This window comes from Coregonus lavaretus, assembly GCF_964263955.1.
Source record: "Coregonus lavaretus genome assembly, chromosome: 26".
NCBI lineage: Eukaryota > Metazoa > Chordata > Actinopteri > Salmoniformes > Salmonidae > Coregonus > Coregonus lavaretus.
This window is the reverse complement of record NC_140013.1, coordinates 19,232,220-19,253,915: the sequence shown is the minus strand read 5'-3', so window position 1 is coordinate 19,253,915 and position 21,696 is coordinate 19,232,220. Positions and strand designations below refer to the sequence as shown.

Here is a 21,696-nt window from a genome sequence, read left to right as displayed (position 1 = left end):
TGAGAGCCCTGGGAAGGCTCCAGTCTAGTGTTCTCCATCCACACCCTGGGCCTGACCCTAACCATGGGATTCTCCATACCCAATTTAACTTGCTTATTTACCTTTCTGGAGAAAACAACTTCCCATATGGACTATTGTTTCAGTGTTACTGTTCACTATATTTAACCTGGGGTTGCAAAACTCCAGTAACTGTCTCAAAATTCCCAGGTTTTCCAGAAAAATCCCGGTTGGAAGATTCCTGGAATCAGGAGTGATTGAGGGAATCAGCAGGAAATGTGCCCATTTTGCATCCTTAATCCAAGTTTAACACCCATGTTGGTTTTCATGATGTGACCAATATGATAGTATCCTGTCTCCCTTTTCTCAGGCAGGCAGGCTAAAGCCAGGTCTAAAACGTTACTCTCAGTCTCATCATGATTTCATGCTGTGGTAAAGATGGGCTATGGTCTGTTGCTCAGTGCAGGCTCTGGGGCCAGGCCAGGGATTGATAAGAGGCTGAGAGCAGCTTCACTAACATGGGACACACTAATGAGGCTGAGGAAGGTATTTGGTTTTTCGTATTTTATTAGGATCCCCATTAGCTGTTGCAAAAGCAGCAGCTACTCTTCCTGGGGTCCTCACAAAACATGAAACATTACATAATATGGAACATTAATAGACAAGAACAGCTCAAGGACAGAGCTACATACAACATTTTTATTTTAAATGCACACGTAGCCTACATATCAATACATACACACAAACTATCTAGGTCAAATAGGGGAGAGGCGTTGTGCCGTGAGGTGTTGCTTTATCTGTTTTTTGAAACCAGGTTTGCTGTTCATTTGAGCAATATAAGATGGAACGGAGTTCCATGCAATAATGGCTCTATATAATACTGTACGCTTTCTTGAATTTGTTCTAGATTTGGGGACTGTGAAAAGACCCCTGGTTGCATGTCTGGTGGGGTAAGTGTGTGTGTCAGAGCTGTGTGTAAGTTGACTATGCAAACAATTTGGGATTTTCAACAAATAGTTTCTTATAAAAATAAGAAGTGATGCAGTCAGTCTCTCCTCAACTCTTAGCCAAGAGAGACTGGTATGCATAGTATTTATATCAGCCCTCTGATTACAATGAAGGTCCATGTCTTGTTATCCACTGACCTGAATGTTCTCACCCACCTAATATAAAACCCATAGAGATAACCTCAGACCAATCATCTCTGCTAAGACTGATGAAGAACCTACCTGTAGTAATGACTTATCAACCATTAGTCATGTGAACACTACACTGTTCAGACTATTAAAACAAGCTACTCTGGAACATGGAACTGTAGTACATACCATCAGCTGGGTCGAGGATCTCCACAGTGGCTGTGTCAGGGAACTCCAGGGCAGCCATGACAGGTTCTGACAGAACAATCTGGAAGGTCTCAGACTGCTCGTACACTCCATCCTGCAGGATCCTCACCCTCCATGTAGCTGTGGTCTGACCTGGGTTAAACTGGACCTGCTTCTGGGCTTTACCACGGAAATCTTTATCCTTCTCTGCCGTACCATCTCTGGTGCCGATGCCTGGGCGAGGAGGGAGGAGAGGAGAGAGGAGAGAGGAGAGGAGAGAGGAGAGGAGAGAGGGGAGCAGAGGAGAGAGGGGAGCAGAGGAGAGAGGGGACGAGGAGGAAGAGGAAATTATTACATGGACATAATACATTATTTCTTATAATGTGGCATTCAACAACATAAGGTCAAACGGTAGCATCCAGATATAATAACCAGTCAATAACTGAGAACAGAGCCGTGTAGATGAAGTTGTGATGTGTCAGCTAGCAGATGGCCCTGACGTGAACCAGGAGGAGGGAGTATGGTAATCAGGACGTCTTGACAGCAGAGGCTATTCCCTCTGCTGTCACTCTATCTGGCCCCTAGGGGTCTGACTGAACACAGAGGACACTGTAATACATATTCCATTTTACCAAGGTCAATTACCTACCATACCACATTGGGAGATAATTTTGCTTCCTTTCAAGCTAGATTACCTTGACACAATTAAGCTATATTGTGGGTAAAGCAGAATCAACTTAAAACAAGGTTGTCTATGCAGGTAGTGTAGAGGAATTGGTAGATCGACATTGTTGTTACTGCCCAGCCTACTGAGTCTAGCCTGCCCAGCTTGCTGGTGGTAGTTTGTGCCAGTGTTGTTTGATCAGACTTGCTGTCACTGAGGGCTGGTGACGATGGCAGGACTGCTGCTGTTCAACTAGCTACACAACCATGATGAAGCGTGACACACATATACACGCTCCCTGCACTAGCTCCAAGCAGGAGGTCCCCAGTAAATAAATGATAGCAGCCGAGCAGACCCCCTGGCTGGCTCGCTCTGAGATAGACCAACAAAAATATAAATGAATTAATCAATTAAATAATGAATTAATAATAATAATAACAACAAACAAACAAATAAATGAAGAAGCAGATACTTTCCATGCTTCCTCAGAACAAAGAGAGAGAGAGAGAGAGAGAGAGAGAAAGAGAGCGAGAGAAGTGAGAGAGAGAGCGAGAGAGAAGAGAGACAAGATAAAAGAGTGAGAGACAGAGAGTGAGGGACAGAGAGTGAGAGAGAGAGAGAGTGAGAGAGAGAGAGAGAGAGAGAGAGAGAGTGAGGAAGAGAGAAGATAACACTAAAGAGCTTCTACGGTGCACAGATGGAGGCAGAAATGTATGAGTTGGGAGAGTGGACCAGAATTAGCATTTCATTCTTTGAAGAATTGAAGGGGAAAGTGAGCTTTGATATGCCAGCATCGAGAAGGGAAAAGGGCCCTGTACGTGTTCATGGGGCTCCTACAGTTCTTGCTAACATGTGTTCATAGATAACATGGATGAGCTCAACAGAGCCAGGATACAGTGGGGGAAAAAAGTATTTAGTCAGCCACCAATTGTGCAAGTTCTCCCACTTAAAAAGATGAGAGAGGCCTGTAATTTTCATCATAGGTACACGTCAACTATGACAGACAAAATGAGGAAAAAAATTCAGAAAATCACATTGTAGGATTTTTAATGAATTTATTTGCAAATTATGGTGGAAAATAAGTATTTGGTCAATAACAAAAGTTTCTCAATACTTTGTTATATACCCTTTGTTGGCAATGACACAGGTCAAACGTTTTCTGTAAGTCTTCACAAGGTTTTCACACACTGTTGCTGGTATTTTGGCCCATTCCTCCATGCAGATCTCCTCTAGAGCAGTGATGTTTTGGGGCTGTCGCTGGGCAACACAGACTTTCAACTCCCTCCAAAGATTTTCTATGGGGTTGAGATCTGGAGACTGGCTAGGCCACTCCAGGACCTTGAAATGCTTCTTACGAAGTGTGTTTGGGGCGGTGTGTTTGGGATCATTGTCATGCTGAAAGACATAGCCACGTTTCATCTTCAATGCCCTTGCTGATGGAAGGAGGTTTTCACTCAAAATCTCACGATACATGGCCCCATTCATTCTTTCCTTTACACGGATCAGTCGTCCTGGTCCCTTTGCAGAAAAACAGCCCCAAAGCATGATGTTTCCACCCCCATGCTTCACAGTAGGTATGGTGTTCTTTGGATGCAACTCAGCATTCTTTGTCCTCCAAACACGACGAGTTGAGTTTTTACCAAAATATTTTGGTTTCATCTGACCATATGACATTCTACCAATCCTCTTCTGGATCATCCAAATGCACTCTAGCAAACTTCAGATGGGCCTGGACATGTACTGGCTTAAGCAGGGGGACACGTCTGGCACTGCAGGATTCGTGTCCCTGGCGGCGTAGTGTGTTACTGATGGTAGGCTTTGTTACTTTGGTCCCAGCTCTCTGCAGGTCATTCACTAGGTCCCCCCGTGTGGTTCTGGGATTTTTGCTCACCGTTCTTGTGATCATTTTGACCCCACGGGGTGAGATCTTGCGTGGAGCCCCAGATTGAGGGAGATTATCAGTGGTCTTGTATGTCTTCCATTTCCTAATAATTGCTCCAACAGTTGATTTCTTCAAACCAAGCTGCTTACCTATTGCAGATTCAGTCTTCCCAGCCTGGTGCAGGTCTACAATTTTGTTTCTGGTGTCCTTTGACAGCTCTTTGGTCTTGGCCATAGTGGAGTTTGGAGTGTGACTGTTTGAGGTTGTGGACAGGTGTCTTTTATACTGATAACAAGTTCAAACAGGTGCCATTAATACAGGTAACGAGTGGAGGACAGAGGAGCCTCTTAAAGAAGAAGTTACAGGTCTGTGAGAGCCAGAAATCTTGCTTGTTTGTAGGTGACCAAATACTTATTTTCCACCATAATTTGCAAATAAATTCATAAAAAATCCTACAATGTGATTTTCAGGAATTTCTTTTCTCAATTTGTCTGTCATAGTTGACGTGTACCTATGATGAAAATTACAAGCCTCTCTCATCTTTTAAAGTGGGAGAACTTGCACAATTGGTGGCTGACTAAATACTTTTTTTCCCCACTGTATATAGCGGCAGGCTAGCTCTACATAGCTGCTAGACTAGCACCTCCGGTGATGCACACAACGCTACTGAACGCCTCACAACATCCAATAAAGAACCAGGCGTCCAGTTAAAAGTAGTGCGCTATATAGGGAATAGGGTGCCATTTCAGACCCATCCTAGGTCTGTTGATCAGGTCTGACTCTGGCAGGCCAGCAGGCAGGGCTGGGATGGAGCAGATATCCTCTGTCTCCTCTCTGTGTGAAGCACTGGCCTGAGATCAGTCAGCCTGTCATCTCAGTACCCAGGCAGATGTGTAGTGGGTCTCTCAGTCTGATCTGAAGCCTGTGAGCCTGGTTCATCTGAAGGCTTTCTCTTTCCGTCTCCCTCCATCCTTTGAGGTTTGAGATCCAATTAAACACATTGAGGAGCAGAAAGGACTGCCACTGTGCTGTGTGTGCTTCTGGAGGTTTCTGTGTCGCTAATGGCACCCTATTCCCTCTATAGTGGCCTACCATAGGTCTCTGGTTAAAAGTAGTGCACTACGTAGGGAATAGGGTGCCATTTGAGATGCAGACCCACATTTCTCCTGATCTGTCCTGCCTAACTTCCTATAAGCACACTGCTGGAAGCCAGAACATTTCACTGATGCAATGATGTTCGTCTGAGAAATATATCCATGTACTCTCAAATACTAATATCTTTTAAAAACAGCTCCAGAAGTTTCCACAGTATGGAATTGTGTTATTTCTCTTCGTAATCAGAAATGCTAATCAGTTAACCCATTAGAAGGGGGATAGAACCCTCTTCTTTGTGTTCTTCAAGAACAGTTCCTTTACTTGAATTATCTCTTGAAGAAGGCAGGCCCTTGAGATAGTCTAATGATCATATTATCTGCATATCATCTGCATATTATCTGCATATTATCTGCATACCCCCCTGAGAGAGAGCGAGATCATTAGCTAGCAGAGACACATGGCTGCTTCCCAATTGGTACCCTATTCCCTATATAGTGCTGTACTTTTGACCAGAGCCCTGTGGCCAACACTGGGACCTGGTCAAAAGTAGTGCACTATATAGAGAATATTTAGACCCATTTGGGACGCACACAGGGACAACGTAACGCACCACAGCCTCAAAGCTAGCGAAGACACAGCGAGACACAGCTAGGGACAACTCAATACATCCGACCCATGAGATCTGACCTCAAACTTCAGCTATTCAAACTAGCACAGCTTTACTGACATCCCGAACATATTGGGATTCTGGACAAAAACAATGTAAACAATACCAGTGGTGCCAGTGGTATGGATTCCAGTCAGCCATAAAAACGTTGTTATAAACCCTGTGTATAAACTTTGTGTTATAAAACTAAGGTTTACTGTTGTTATAAACCCTGTGTATAAACTTTGTGTTACAAAATGAAGGTTTACTGTTGTTATAAACCCTGTGTATAAACCTTGTGTTATAAAACTAAGGTTTACTGTCCCATCTATTGTTGCACTGTGTTTCCTCCCTATTCAGTCCAGGACAGTAAAATGTAAGGAATGTTTACAGAGAGTGGCTTCTAACTCGGCGACAGCGGGCATCTTTCTGACGACCACAAACTCTGCATAACCTCTCCCATGACCCCTTGCTGTCCCCAGGAGGGTTGGCTAAAAGGATGAATCCTATCCTGAGGAGAGGGGTCAGGGGTGAAAGGTTGTGACTTGTATGACCCTGAGGTTGTCTGTCCCTCCCCTGCTCTGTCTGAGTCAAGAGATTGGCCCTCCGCTATTCTTGGTGTGCGTCCCAAATGGCACCCTTCTATTGTTCTCCAAGGCCATGTCCCAAATGGCATATAGAGTGCACTACTTTTGTCAGGACATCCATTAACATCCCGTTCCTTTAGAAAATGTGTGAATTGGACCAGGAGTGACATTTGGCTCTTAGATCTAGGGGCAGGTGATGTCACTGGGCCATGCTAACACAGCCATCCGCTACATGAACATGAAAGGCTGAAAAGCTGTGGAGCTTCCCTGGAGGGATAGCCAATGATGTCATGATGATGTCTATGGATGTCCTGACTCTGATGGGAACAGAGTGCCATTTGGGACGTAGACAATGTGTATAAGGATGTGTATAATAAGAAGGTAGTTTGACTCACTGACGAAGGATGTCTCTCCCAGGTAACCTCGTCGTTTGAGGACCACCTCCAGGTACTTGGACTCCTCATCCACAACATAGTACTCCTTCTCCAGGGAGACCCAGGCCCAGTTCAGCCTGAACACCTGGTTCTTCAGCTTGTTGCCTCCTAAACACACACACACATAGAACCTAATTATCAGCACCCTTAATAATGTGTCTTATGTGCCACTTAGCAGACAAGTGACTTACAGTACAGTGAGTACAGGAAACACCCCCCCCACACACACACACATTTTAAATACTTTATTTGAATCCACAAATTACATTACATCAAGTGCTAGTGTCGTTCTCTGTGGATGTTTGTGTTTGTAAACAACAACAGTCAACAACTACAAAAACGAAGATCGACATGAGAGGGAATTCATTCAGCAAAGACACCGGAAGCATTTGAGTTTCTGAACACATTATTTGCACTTCAAAACATTTATAATGGAAAAGCTGTTTGTTTTCAGGATATGTTCCTATCTCAATATCTTTTCATTAGAATCATTTCATGGCCGTTTTATGGGAACCTGTAAGACAGCTAGACTCCCTGCCTATATTCGGTGGAAGGCATCAGTATCAGCACAAACACACGCGCATGCACGCGCCCACACACACACACAAGCATGAGCAGACACACACACACACACACAACCTCCCTGCCAGTATATTCAGTGGGAGGTATCAGTGCAGAGGAGGACATAAAAGTAGAAGGTCTAATCGGCTTCATTGTAATTAAAAGATAAGGGTTAGTCTCTCTCTGTGTGTGTGTGTGTGTGCGTGTGTATGTGCATGTGTGTGTGTCAGTGTTGTTTTATCAGTCCCGTTTGAAGTGGATTTCAAAGCTCTGTATTCCAGGAGGGCAGCACTGCCTGTTACCGACACCACACACAGACATCAAACACACACACACGTAAAAATGTATGCACACATGTCTGTAAGTCGCTTTGGATAAAAGCGTCTGCTAAATGGCATATTATTATTATTACACACAAAATGACAAGTCATAGCATGTAGGCGCTTACACACGCACACGCGCGCATGAACGTGCACGCATGCATGCAAGCACACACACACACACACACACACACACACACACACACACACACACACACACACACACACACACACACACACACACACACACACACATACTACTGCCATTAACAGAAGGGTTATAACAGTGGCTCCAAGCCCCTCAGCCTAAACAGAACAGTGTGAAATGAGGGATGACAGGAATGGAAGGGAATGAAGGGAGAAAAGGGAGAGGAGGGAGATGGAGGGATGAAGGGAGAGGAGGGAGATGGAGGGATGAAGGGAGAGGAGGGAGATGAAGAGATGATGGGAGGAGGGAGACGGAGGAATGAAGGGAGAGGAAGGAGACAGACCCAGGTGTTTCTACAGTACAGCTGGACAGCTGGCAGATGTGAGGTGGGAGGAATGAAAGAATGAAAGAGAAACCACAAGGAGGGTCTGATTCTGAGTCCCGAATGGCACCCTATTCCCTATATCCCTCAAATTCTCATCTGGACATCGAAGCCACTTCCACTGCTTTTTTCCATTCTTCCACTCTAATTAGGCCTCGGACACCAGATGGTAATTATTAGGTAGAACAGAAAACCAGCAGTAGGCCCTATGGGCCCCTGGTCAAAATAAGTGCACTATATAGGGAATAGGGTGCCATTTGGGACACATTCACTCACTCCTCTCCTCTCCTCCATGCTGCCCTTCCCCCTGCCCAGTTGTCATGGTCAGTAAATCTGTCATGTCCAGTCGACCGCTCTGCCATGTAACCTAGGGTGAGACCTACACATTCACAAGGGTGTTATTATTTTATTGTGTGTGAGAGGGTGTGTGTGTGTGTGTGTGTGTGTGTGTGTGTGTGTGTGTGTGTGTGTGTGTGTATAGAAGGGCATGTAGCAGGGTGAGTGTGTGGAACCGTGGCCTATACTGCACCTGTGCATTGCTGTTTCATGTGGTCTAATAGACTAACACCACCGCACATTCCCTTACCTGGACTTTAACAGGACTTAATACATGTGACACCAGAGGGGGAACAACACTAGGTCATACCAGGGCCAGCAGAACAAACACACAGTAGAGGTCAGAAGAAGAAGAAGAAGAAGAAGAAGAAGAAGAAGAAGAAGAAGAAGAAGAAGAAGAAGAAGAAGAAGAAGAAGAAGAAGAAGAAGAAGAAGAAGAAGAATCGAGAACAAGAAGAAGAAGAAGAATCGAGAAGAAGAAGAAGAAGAAGAAGAAGAAGAATCAAGAAGAAGAAGAAGAAGAAGAAGAAGAAGAAGAAGAAGAAGAAGAAGAAGAAGAAGAAGAAGAAGAAGAAGAAGAAATGATTGTTTTTCGTTCACAACTAAACTCATTAGACACTTATTAACTCATCCTGATTCTGTCAAGAAGACTCTGTGGAAGAAAACATGACTTTATCATGAACCAACTCAGACATCACTGCCTAAACCATGCAGTAAACTATGCTGACAAAGAGAGACAAAGAGAGAGAACTGGAGGAGAGGAGACAAAACTCATTAGATCTGATTCTGTCAAGAAGACTCTGTGGAAGAAGAAAACATCTCATGACTTTATCATGAACCAATGAACCAACTCAGACATCATTGCTGCCTGAACCTCTACCTGTCTTCTTCTGAACAGAGAGAATAAAGTGAAAATGACAATGATATGGCTGAACTAACAGAGAAGATGAAGGAGAATAAAGTGAAGATGACGAAGGTAGAGCTAAATAAAGTGGAGATGGTGAGGGTACGGTTGAACTAACTGAAGGGCTGACGGGTTTCTGGCTCATCTTCAAAGTCTGATTGTTTCCACGGTAATGGGTTCTGTCAACATGGTTCTAGATGAAAGAGAATAGAGAAAACAGAGGTATCCTAGAACTACAACCTAGCTGCTGATGGTACGGTACTATATTAATGTAAACCAAGCTACTACATCCATGCCACTGGCCCCATGTTTCCCAAACCTGTCCATTCTAAGGGGTTAAGGCCATACTGGGAGTAGAGTTGGGTCTAATCTCTCTCTACTTTAAGAACTCCTGCAGGTAGGACATCTGCTGGAGCGAATAAGAAATGTCCCCTGTGTGTGTTCTGGCTGACTCTGCTGGAACAGAGGGGTGTGTGTGTGTGTGTGTGTGTGTGTGTGTGTGTGTGTGGTTAGACCTCCCTACCTTGTACTAGGGCTTAGAGGGAGCAGCTAGACCCATGCCACAGGTAAGCACATTGTGTGTGATCTCTGAGTCGTGAAGTCTACTGGACTTAATCACCTGCCCCTCTCCCACTACAGACATCATCTCTTTATAGAAAACTGCCACAAGGTCCTCGTTTCCTTCCAGAACTCAGGAGAGTCATGAAGGCTACTGGCCTTATTCCCTACCACATTAATCACCTGGCTCTACCCCACCATAGCAATCACAGACAACCTCAGAAACTCTGCTACAAGATCCTCATTTCCATCCAGAACTCCTTCAACAACCCGTAGAGTTATTCAACTACGCTAATAAGCACTCACTGTTGTAAGAGACATCTAACCGACTAAAATGTTGTTAAGAGAAGACGGATTTTCCTAACTTCCTGGGTATGCTGGATTAAAGTTCTATATCGTGGAGCTCCGCCCCATAGGGGAGCTCTGCTCCTAGTGGTTTACCCTCTGCCCTAAGGCAGCAGCAGCCTGAGACAAAATTATGCACACACCTACAGCCAATAGGAGTACAGGTGTCCCTATAAGAGGGGATGCCTCCCCTCAATCAGCCTCCCTTTTTCTTCAGCGACTGGATGACTAGACTGAAGAGCCAAGAAGAGACGAAGCACGAAGACTCGAAAAACGCCGTTGATATTCCAGTCATCAAAGTCGTCTAAATGAGCACACCGGGAGATTTTCCACCCCCAAAAGCTCTTTTCAGAGCTCAGTGCAGATGCACTTCCATGGCGGCCGGTGACCACCACGACCTATGTTTCGTGTGTTTGGGATCCCAGCATGCCAAGGAAGGCATCTGCAGTCCCCCGAATTGCGCCTCCTGCGCCCTCCTTTCTTTAAAGGAGAGGAAGCAGCGTTGGGCGTTTTTCAGGGAGGACATCCCCCTTGAGGATGTGTTGTCGATACTAGCCTCTGCTTCAGAGGCGTCGTCCGACGGCGCAGACTCGGGGGAAGATAGGGATTTTGAGGAAGGGTCTGGCATTCCAATGGAACAGTCGGACCCCGTCCCTCATACTTTCAAGCCCCCCTTTCCTTTGGAGAGCGAGAGGGCTTGTAGTCCCTATAGCGAAGGGGATACGAGCTCTGAGAGATCAGAAGCTCTCTCTTTCGGTGCAGCTCTCTGAGAGCGGATTTTCCGGGTCTCATTGAGAGAGCTGCTCAACGGCTGGCAATAAGGCTGCCCCCTCTTCCCTCCGCACCGGAGGTTGATATGATGGAGGGCGGTCCTTATTCCAGGCCAAGGAAGGCGGCAGAGCCAGTGGCTCCTGCCATGCCTTCTTTGGCTAGGTACGTTGAGGGCTCGTGGGAGGCACCTTTAGCGGCGCATTTGCCTGTAAAAGCGTATCTCCCATTCACGAGAGTGGAAGGAAGGTTTCAGGGTCAGGGAATCCCCAGGTTAGAGAGCGCCATGGCGGCGTATCTCGTACCGGGTTCGAGCCCTTGGCCCTCTTCCAAGAAGGCCACGTTGCCATCCCAGAAGGACCGACTCACAGCGTCGCTGTTAGAGAAGTATTTTGGGTTGGGAGCCCAAGCTGTAGCAGCAGCTAACAACATTGCCCTCTTGGCGGCCTCTCTGTCCCGTTTAACCACGGGTAAGACAGAGATGGCACCGGAGGAGGTGGAGGAGGCGTCCAGAATTTCTGGCGCCATACTCCACCTTACACAGGCGTCCGCAGTCTGCGCGGGGAGATCCATGGCCACTTCGGTGGTCGGGGAACGACACCTCTGGTTGTCATTGACTTCCATGAAAGAGGCAGACAGGACGTCTCTCTTGAACGCCCCCCTCTCTGACGACGGCCTCTTTGGGGTCGCAGTCAAAGAGGCGACGGAGCGTTTTTCAAAGTTAGAGGAGGAGAAGAAGCAGCTGGCCAAGCACCTGCCGTTGGCAGGACGACTCGGCCCCCCTCCTCCCCAAAGGCCATCCACCTCCGCCCCTCTAAGTAGACCGGGGTCTACGACGAGGCGGCGTAATCGGCGTCATCCGGCGGCCACGAGCAGCAAGGGAGCGGGCTCGGCCCTCCCAGCAGCTACGGTAGCCCCACTACAGCCGGCGAGGGAGGTGACGAGGACGCCGACCTGGCCCTCCAAGGGAGGCAAGAGGAGGCGTACGTGACGGGAAGCGGGGGAGAGGATGGAGGACGCATCGATGGTGTCGAACGTGCCCACTGTTCCCCCCCACCCTTCGGTTGAAGGGACGGGTGTTGATGTAAATGCCTTTGTTGATGTGTTTAATAAAGAGTTGGCTCCACCTGACTTTGTCAAAAAAGAGCCTCTTTTCCATAATACGTCCGAGAGCGTTCAAATCTCACCCTCTCTTCCTTACCACTCTAAGAGCCGTTCAGCCCACCGAGGGTGCGTTGCTGAACAGGCACTAAGAGTAGGTATCCAGAAGACCTCAATCAGGTCGTCACATCACACTTCACGTATAAGAAGTGCTTTACATAGAAGGCAGCAGTCCCGGTCAGATTCTGACATGAGGACGCAGCCGCTATTTGGGGATGGCGCACTAGCACAGACTAAGGTCTCCACTAGTACGAGCCAGACCCATGCTGCGTTCACGGAGGGCCCGATTACCGCGGTCACCAAGGTGCCCAGAGTATCGGCGCCCCCAGGCATTGTAACACAGCAGCTATCTGGGGACGGCGCATTATCGCAGACCAAGGTCTCGGTTAATGCGATTCAGACCCATGCTACGTTCACGGAGGGCAGGATTACTAGCGTTATGGGTATAACCAAAGTATCAGCTCCCCTGACAGAACGAGCCAGTACTCACCACACTGAGCGTGAATCAACCCACCAGGGTGCAGAGTTGAACACACACAGAAGGTGAAAGTTAAGAAGGTATCAAGGCGCCGCCTTGAAGTCACTACAGACTTCTAGGAGTACAGTAGTGAAGGGCTCTGATAGCGAATTGCAGTCACCTAAGATGACGCAATCGCTTGCTGGGGATGGTGCCCTGCCGCAGGCTGTGGCCTCGGTCAGCGCAATTCAGACCCGCGATGCGTTCAAGGAGGGCAGGAATACGACGGTTACGGGTTTAACCGACGTCCCTACTCCTCTTTCTTTCTTAGAACGCATTTCCTCTCCCTTTCACGGGAGGCCCACCTTGGGCTGTTCCACCACTTCAATGTTGGGGAACAGTGGCGGTAAGGGCCATAGAGGAATACAGGTCCTTCCTACTGGATGCACCACAGCTTCGCGCCCAGCCACTTTCTCTGCATTGCTGGCAGTGGCGAAGAAGCTGCACCCTCTCACGCTGGCTAGAACAGACGTTGCAGAAGGGTTATGCTCTCCAATTCCACCGGACCCCACCCCCGTTCAGGGGAGTGGTGGAGACGGTGATGAAAACGCCAGACAAAGTGGCCACTCTGATGACAGAGATTACGGAACTTTTGGCGAAGGAGGCGGTGACAGTAGTTCCCCGGGAGCAAAGGAACAAAGGGCTATATTCGCCTTATTTCCTAGTGCCCAAAAAGACGGGGGGAGTGAGGCCGATTTTGGATTGACGCATTCTCAACGAGAGCATAACCAAACGGCCCTTCCGAATGCTAACGACAAAACGTCTGCTGGAATGTGTCCAGAGAGGGGACTTTTGTACGAGCATAGACCTAAAGGACGCGTACTTTCATGTGCCGGTTCAGCCGCGTCACAGGAAGTTTCTGCGGTTCGCCTTTCAAGGGGTGGCGTACGAATACACGAGGATGCCATTTGGGTACGCCCTGGCACCTCGCACATTTTCCAAGTGTGTGGAGGCGGCATTAGAACCGTTGCGTCGTCAGGGAATACGGCTACTAGCCTACCTGGACGACCTACTGGTTCTCGCCCCGTCAGCAGAGCTGGCGATCACTCACACAACACAGACAGTGATGCATCTCACAAGTCTGGGGTTTGCTGTGAATTGGAAAAAGAGCGCGCCCTGGCCCACTCATCAGATTGTCTACCTGGGAATACAGCTAGACACTGTGAGGATGAGGGCTCGAATTTCGGACCCCCGAAGGGTAGCCTTGTTGCTAGCCCTAAGGAAGTGCCGTCCGAATCACACGGTGACGGCGCTGTCGATCATGTCACTTTTGGGTCTCATGTTGTCAGCGCACTTTGTGGTTAGCTGGGACTCCTGCATATGCGCAGGACGCAGCGATGGTTCGCCCAACTAAGACTAGACCCATTGCGTCAACGTCATCGGTTGGTGGTGGTTCCCCTCTCGCTCAGTGCAGACCTAAACTATTGGAGAAACTCGCGCGTTCTCACGCACGGAGTCCCGATAGGAAAGGTGTCCTCTCACATCCCAGTATTCACGGATGCGTCCCTGACGGGATGGGGAGGGACATGTCAGACACAAGCGATAGGAGGTGTGTGGCCTCAATCAGGTCGTCACATCAACCTCCTGGAGTTGGAAACGGTTCGACTGGTTCTGGCCCACTTCGCGTCTACCCTTCGGGGTCGCGATGTGCTGGTCTGGTCAGACAACCGGACCACAGTAGCCCACATAAATCGCCAGGGAGGAGTCAGATCTCCTGCTCTCCATCGGGCGGCAGAGGAATTGTGGCTGTGGGCTCACGAGCACCTTCGCTCATTGAGAGCAGCACACATTCCGGGCTACTTGAACGTAGGAGCAGACCTCATGTCAAGACGACGAGTGGTGTCTGCATCCAGACATTGTTCTCCAGATTTGGGAACAATTCGGGAGAGCCGAGGTGGACCTATTCGCGTCACGCGTGAACGCGCAATGTCCTCTGTGGTTCTCTCTGAGGGAACAGGACGAACCGCTACTGGGAAGGGACGCCTTTGCGCACCAACCGTGGCCGAGAGTTCTCCTGTATGCATTCCCTCCGCTGTCCTGCATTCTCCCACTGCTAGCCAGGGTGAGGTCAGGGGGGCTGTCAGTGATACTGATAGCGCCCGATCGCCCGGGGGCTCCGTGGTTTGCGGAGATGAGTCAGATGTTGATTGCGCCACCTTGGCCAATTCCACATCGACGGGACGCGTTGTCTCAGGCGGCTGGCACGATAGGGAAATTGCCCATAATCGGCCAACCACTGAAGGCCTGGCTGCTGAGAGGGACAGGCTAGAGCGCCGTGGGTTATCTAATGCAGTGATCAGGACCATACAGGGTTCACGTGCCAGTTCCACTTCTAAGATGTATGCCAGTAGATGGAACGTGTTTTCACGATGGTGTGTCACACAAGGTGTAGACCCCATGAGCTGTCAGGTGGAGAGTATTCTCTCTTTTCTACAGCTCATGTTTGATAAGCAAAAATCGCCTGCCACGATTAGAGTGTTTGCAGCAGCGATTTCAGCTTGTCATGAGGGTTTTGGCAGAGACAATGTCTTTAGCCACCCTCTAGTGAAACGCTTCCTATTAGGAACGCGGCGACTTAGGCCAACACCTAGAGTCACGCTTCCTCAGTGGGATTTGGCTTTGGTACTCGAAGTGCTATGTAAGTCGCCGTTCGAGCCATTGAATCAAATACCCCTCAAGATGCTGTCTATAATGACAGCATTGTTGCTCGCTTTGACTACAGCTAAGCGGGTCAGTGATTTGTGTGCTCTTTCGACGAGACCTGACTGCTTGGCCATCAATGGTGACATGAGCAGAGCAGTGTTACGTCCTAACCCGGCATTTGTGCCGAAGGTTATTAAGAGTTCATATAGGTCACAGACCGTGGAGCTGTGGGCTTTTTCTCCTCCTCCTCATAGAGAGAGGAGTGAGGAAAAGCTCCATCGCCTGTGCCCGGTACGCGCTTTGGCGTGTTACGTCGAGCGCACAGCAGCGATTAGATCATCGCCTCAGTTGTTTGTGTGTCACGGTGCGGCTGCACTAGGTAGACCACTTTCAAAACAGAGGTTGTCTCACTGGCTTTGTGAAGGCATTGAGACAGCTTATGAGGTAGCAGGGCGGCAATTGCCTCAGGGTATCAGAGCTCACTCCACTCGTGGGGTAGCGGCTTCTACTGCCCTTTTCAGAGGAACAGGAGTAGAGGATATCTGTAGAGCAGCATCCTGGTCGACGCCGTCTCCATTTATCCGTTTCTATCTCTTAGATATGTCTTCTAATTCTCTGGCTCGATCTGTACTCAGCGTGGCTGAAGGGAGATCTTGAGCAAGAAAGAGAGGAGAAGCAGGACTGTGGACACAGGTTTCCATCAGGTCCGCTTTGGTTAGGAAGACGTGTTTTTGACAGATGTGTTTTCTAACTCTTTGGCTCGGTCTGTACTCAGCATAGCTGAAGGGAGATATTGAGCTAGGAAGAGAGGGAAAAGCAGGACTATGGACAGGGTTTCCACCAGGTCCGCTTTGGATAAGAAAACATATTTTGTGGCATGAATCCTGACTGACAGGGTCAGTACAGTAGAGGCATGCGTTGATTACAGAATGTGAGGTCATCTATCTGCTTGTTCAGTTAGTATGACTCATGTTTTTGTTCCTGCCCACTAATCTCTGGGATTCCATTGAGTGAGTGAGGCGGTCTACCGCGTTCACAATGTAGAGTGACACTTGAAGTCATTCCATTAGTGGTCGGTAGTATTTTCACAGGATATTGAGGCACATCTATCTGCTAGTACAGGTTAGTATGGCTTCTATTCTGGTGATCTGCCCACTAGTCATTGGCATTGCCATTGGACTAGGTGGGGCGGGTCTTTAACCGATGACGCGGTATATTGTGACGCCCGTAGGGGTTTTTAGTTGCAGTACTGCGGGACTCGGTTGCAGCCATTGCTAGGCCTGACTTTCTCGTTTCGATGGGAAGTGTTAGGCTCGGCAGGGAGTACATTTTGGAGCGCTACGCTCCGCCTTAAACCACTAGGAGCAGAGCTCCCTTATGGGGCGGAGCTCCACGATATAGAACGATTAGTTACCGGAGTGTAACTCCAGTTCTATGAGTGGAGCGGAGCCCCATAGGACTTAAGGCCCTGCCGACCCTCTCTAGTCTCGCTGAAGAAAAATATCTCGGGAGGCTGATTGAGGGGAGGCATCCCCTCTTATAGGGACACCTGTACTCCTATTGGCTGTAGGTGTGTGCATAATTTTGTCTCAGGCTGCTGCTGCCTTAGGGCAGAGGGTAAACCACTAGGAGCAGAGCTCCCCTATGGGGCTCCGCTCCACTCATAGAACTGGAGTTACACTCCGGTAACTAATCGTTAGGATCTTGTTGTGGAAAGCTTGGCATCGTCTATATGTTTACACAACATTGTTAATGTTAGCTTGATACACATCTGAGATGAAAGGGGGATGAATAGTAACATTAAAGGCTTTGGGTTCCCTATATAGTGTACTACTTTTGAAAAGTAGCAGTCAAAAATAGTGCACTATAAAGGGAATAGAGGTGCAATTTGGAATACACAGTTTGTCTTTAGTCTCAGTTACCCACAGGGATGTCCCGAGACCATGTATAGGTATAATACTGCACCAGTATGCCTGTGCCCCAGTCATACGTCTCATTGTGAACATTACATGGTGGCATGATGTCTAATCATTTACATTATGCTGGAGACATAAACATTCACATCAAGCTAGGCTTCAAATGTACCCTCCTCCACTTTCTACATTAAGCACTTTAAAGGAGACCTGCTTGTGATCAGGAATAGTAGCCAACATGGAGAGGGCAAAATCCATTGCTGTGTAATGCCTTCAGAATGTAAGAAACATACTTTTTACATTCATAATTCATGAATATCAGTGAAGAAATTCTTTATCATATGAGCAAGTCATCATCAGGTTTGGGAAGCCAGAATAACCACACCACTGGTGCTTGTGTCAGGCAGCTGAAGTGTGTTGGTGCAAGGAGCCAGAGGTCCATTTCCCTCCATAAGGTTATTTTTCAGTAATTAAGATAAGCAGGAGTTGAAGTAAATACACTTCAAAGAGGCCCTAGCAAAACATCTCAGTTAATCTTTAACCGCTGCCCAGGGCCAATATGCTGAGCTAGAGGTTAGTTGACTAAATTGGTTTCCCATATTCCACCTCATTCCCAGCCAAAGGATAAGCAGTCACTAGTCACTTTTTTCGAAAGTATACACCAGACTAAAAACCTGACCTAGCTAATGTCCTCTGTTGCCAGTTCCTGAGTTACTTTAGATTAAGCTCTTGATCTATGTAAATGGAGTCACACAGTGCTCATTATAGAGGGACAGTCATGTTAATGGAAAATAAATTTGATTAAATCTGTTAATTCACCTATTCTCCCATGTCAATCTAGCTTTAATGTTGATACCAATGTGTGTCAGCGTGAAGCCTTCATCATGTTATTGTACTGTTAACAGTAACTGTACTGGGCTGTGTTGTAATGGACAGGAGAACTCTGTGAGGGAGGCCAGTGAATGTAGGTGGCTGAGCTGAGTGGTGCCACTGCCAACTCTGTGCCCCTGTCTCCCACACAGACACACACTCTCTCTCTTTCTCTCTCTGTGCCCTTGTCTCCACTCACACAGCAGACGGTCCTTATTTGGTCACCCTGGGGGAGCTGAATGCCTGACATGTCTTCTTCCTGACATCTCTCTCTCTCTCTCTCTCTCTCTCTCTCTCTCTCTCTCTCTCTCTCTCTCTCTCTCTCTCTCTCTCTCTCTCTCTCTCTCTCTCTCTCTCTCTCTCTCTCTCTCTCTCTCTCTCTCTCTCTCTCTCTCTCTCTCTCTCTCTCTCTCTCTCTCTCTCTCTCTCTCTCTCTCTCTCTCTCTCTCTCTCTCTCTCACGAGCCAGCAGGCAGGTCCTCCTCCACTCAGTCAACCTCTCTCACCCAGCAAGGCAGGCAGGCAGGCGCAGCAGACAGCCCTCGACCCACTGAGCTGCTCTACACTGAGTAGGCAGCAGAATAACCCTGGCAAACTGGGACAATGAGTTAAAAAATACACTACACTCCTGTATGCACTAAGATGTTTACCTAGAGTGAGTAATGGACCCTGGTCAAAAGTAGTGCACTATATAAGGGGAATAGGGTGTCATTTGGGCCATCAACCAAGCTCTGAGGACATCTCTCTCTGTTACATGTATTACCATGCTTCACTGTATAAAACTCCCATTACAGAGGAAGTACAGAGTGAAGGAGAGAGAGTTAAAGAGCGGTAGAGCGAGAGCAAGAGCGAGATGCAGAAAGTGAGAGAGACGCAGCCTAATCAGACTAAACTCTACAAAAGCAGTAACGAGAGAGGAGGAGGAGGAGTAGGAGGAGGAGGAGGAAGGGCTGAATTAGAGAGGAGGTGGGTATGGGCGGAGAGATTTAGTGCTGCTCTATTTTCACTGTTCACTAGCACAGCCGTTCCCAACCTTTTCTTTTCCAGGTACCACCAGATCACCGTCAAAAGCTTGAGGACCACCATGCGAGGAATCACAGATTCTATTTTATATAAGTCACATGCATCATTGAATGAGATCAGATTAAAGAGCTATTATAACAGATGGATGTTTATTAGACAATTGTGAAGCAAGCCTACATATCCTTAACCCTTGTCCACAGGCAGAATTAAAGGACCTTAACCCTTGGCCACTAGCTTTAACTCTTTAACCCTTGGGCTCTTAGGCTTTCAGAGAGTAGGACAGACATAAATCAGTCATAAATCTGGATTTGCGTCTGGCCTATTAAACCCAGACTTCCTTAAAGAAATTGATGATGTTGATATTGTAGTACTACAGGAAACATGGTGCAGAGGTGATGTTTCCACTGGCTGTCCACTAGGTTATAGGGAGATAATCGTACCATCCACCAAATTAAAAGGAATCACACAGGGCAGAGACTCAGGGGGAATGCTAATATGGTATAAATCTGAACTAACTAATTCAATCGAATTGATCAAAACAGGAGAATTCTTTATCTGGCTAAAAATCAACAAGGAGGCTATCTTAACAGATAACAACGTCTTCCTCTGTGCCACATACATTCCCCCCTCAGAGTCACCCTACTTCAATGAAGAGAGTTTCTCCATTCTAGAGGGGGAGGTTAGTCACTTTCAGGCCCAAGGCAATGTGCTGGTCTGTGGAGACCTGAATGCTAGAACAGCAGAAGAACTAGACACTATTAACAGTCATGGGGACAAACACCTACCGGGAAGCAACAACCTTTCCCTCCCCACATACCCCCCTAGAAACAACTATGACAAAGTGAAAAACAAAAATGGAGTACAGCTCCTGAAGCTCTGTCGAACACTGGGTCTGTACATAGTCAATGGTAGGTTAAGAGGGGACTCTTTTGGTAGGTACACCTACAGCTCATCCCTTGGCAGCAGTACTGTAGACTACTTCATCACAGACCTTAACCCAGAGTCTCTCAGAGCCTTCACAGTCAGCCCACTAACACCTCTCTCTGACCACAGTAAAATCACAGTGTATCTGAAAAGAGCAGAACCCAACCATGAAGCATCACGGCCCAATAAATTACATGGTACTAAACAGACCTATAGATGGAGTGCAAACAGTACAGAAATCTACCAAAAAGCAATTAGTAGCCAAAAAATACAATCTCTCCTGGACAACTTTTTAGCATTAACATTCTCCTACACCAATGAAGGTATAAATTTGGCCGTTTGGAACATAAACTTTATATTTGACAAATTAGCCTCCTTGGCTAATCTTAAGAAACATAAGAGCAAACCAAAAATAATAGATCATGAAAAATTGTTTGATAATGATTGCAAAAATCTAAGAAAGTCATTGAGAAATATATCTAATCATAAACACAGAGACCCAGACAACAAAAATATACGTCTTCAATATGGGGAAACACTGAAGCAATACAAACACACCCTAAGAACAAAAAAGGAACAGCACATTAGAAATCAGCTAGATGTGATTGAGGAATCCATAGAATCAAACCACTTCTGGGAGAATTGGAATAAATTAAACAAACCACATCATGAGAAATTGGCTATCCAACATGGGGATATGTGGAGAAATCACTTTGCAAACCTCTACAGCAATATAACAAAGAGCCCAGAACAACAAGATCTACAAGACAAATTAAAAATCCTTGAATCAGCAGTCAAAGACTATCAGAATCCTGTGGATACCCCAATTACAGAACAATAATTATTGGAAAAACTTTGCACTCTCCAACCCAAAAAGGCCTGTGGTGCTGATGGTATTTTAAATGAAATGATCAAATATACAGACCACAAATTCAAATTGGCTATACTCAAACTCTTCAACATTATCCTAACTGCAGGTATTTTCCCCGATATTTGGAACCAAGGATTGATCACACCAATTTATAAAAATGGAGACAAATTTGACCCAAATAATTACAGAGGAATTTGCGTTAACAGCAACTTGGGGAAAATTCTCTGCAGTATCATAAACAGCAGACTACATAATTTCCTTGATGAACACAACGTCCTAAGCAGAAGCCAGATTGGATTTGTAAAAAATTATCGTACAACAGACCACATTTACACCCTCCAGACTCTAATTGACAAACAAGTAAATCAAAACAAAGGCAAAATCTACTCGTGTTTTGTAGACTTCAAGAAAGCATTTGATTCAATTTGGCACGAAGGTCTTTTTTACAAACTAATAGAAAGTGGTATTGGAGGGAAAACATATGATGTTATTAAATCAATGTACACTAAAAACAAATGTGCGATTAAAATCGGCAACAAGCAAACAGACTTCTTCTCTCAGGGACGTGGAGTGAAACAGGGCTGCCCAATAAGTCCAACACTATTTAACATCTACATTAACGAATTGGCAAAAACATTAGAAGAATCGGCAGCACCTGGTCTCACCCTACACAACACTGAAATCAAGTGTCTGCTGTATGCAGATGACCTGGTGCTACTGTCTCCCACTAAGGAGGGGTTACAGTAGCATCTAGATCATCTGCACAGATTCTGTCAGACCTGGGCCCTGACCGTTAATCTAAATAAAACGAATATAATGATTTTCC

At 46.9% G+C, this 21,696-nt stretch overlaps 1 protein-coding gene across 1 annotated transcript in view; it reads right to left on the bottom strand.

The window, feature by feature from the left end:
• Positions 1–21,696, bottom strand: part of LOC311101384 (FRAS1-related extracellular matrix protein 2-like) — a gene marked incomplete at both ends in the record, with an annotated part of 107,917 nt that overhangs the window by 49,825 nt on the left and 36,396 nt on the right. Inside the window, 2 exon segments of the mRNA XM_084142517.1 lie at positions 1,323–1,553; positions 6,589–6,735. Of these exon segments, the coding sequence (XP_083998643.1) occupies positions 1,323–1,553; positions 6,589–6,735 (378 nt within the window).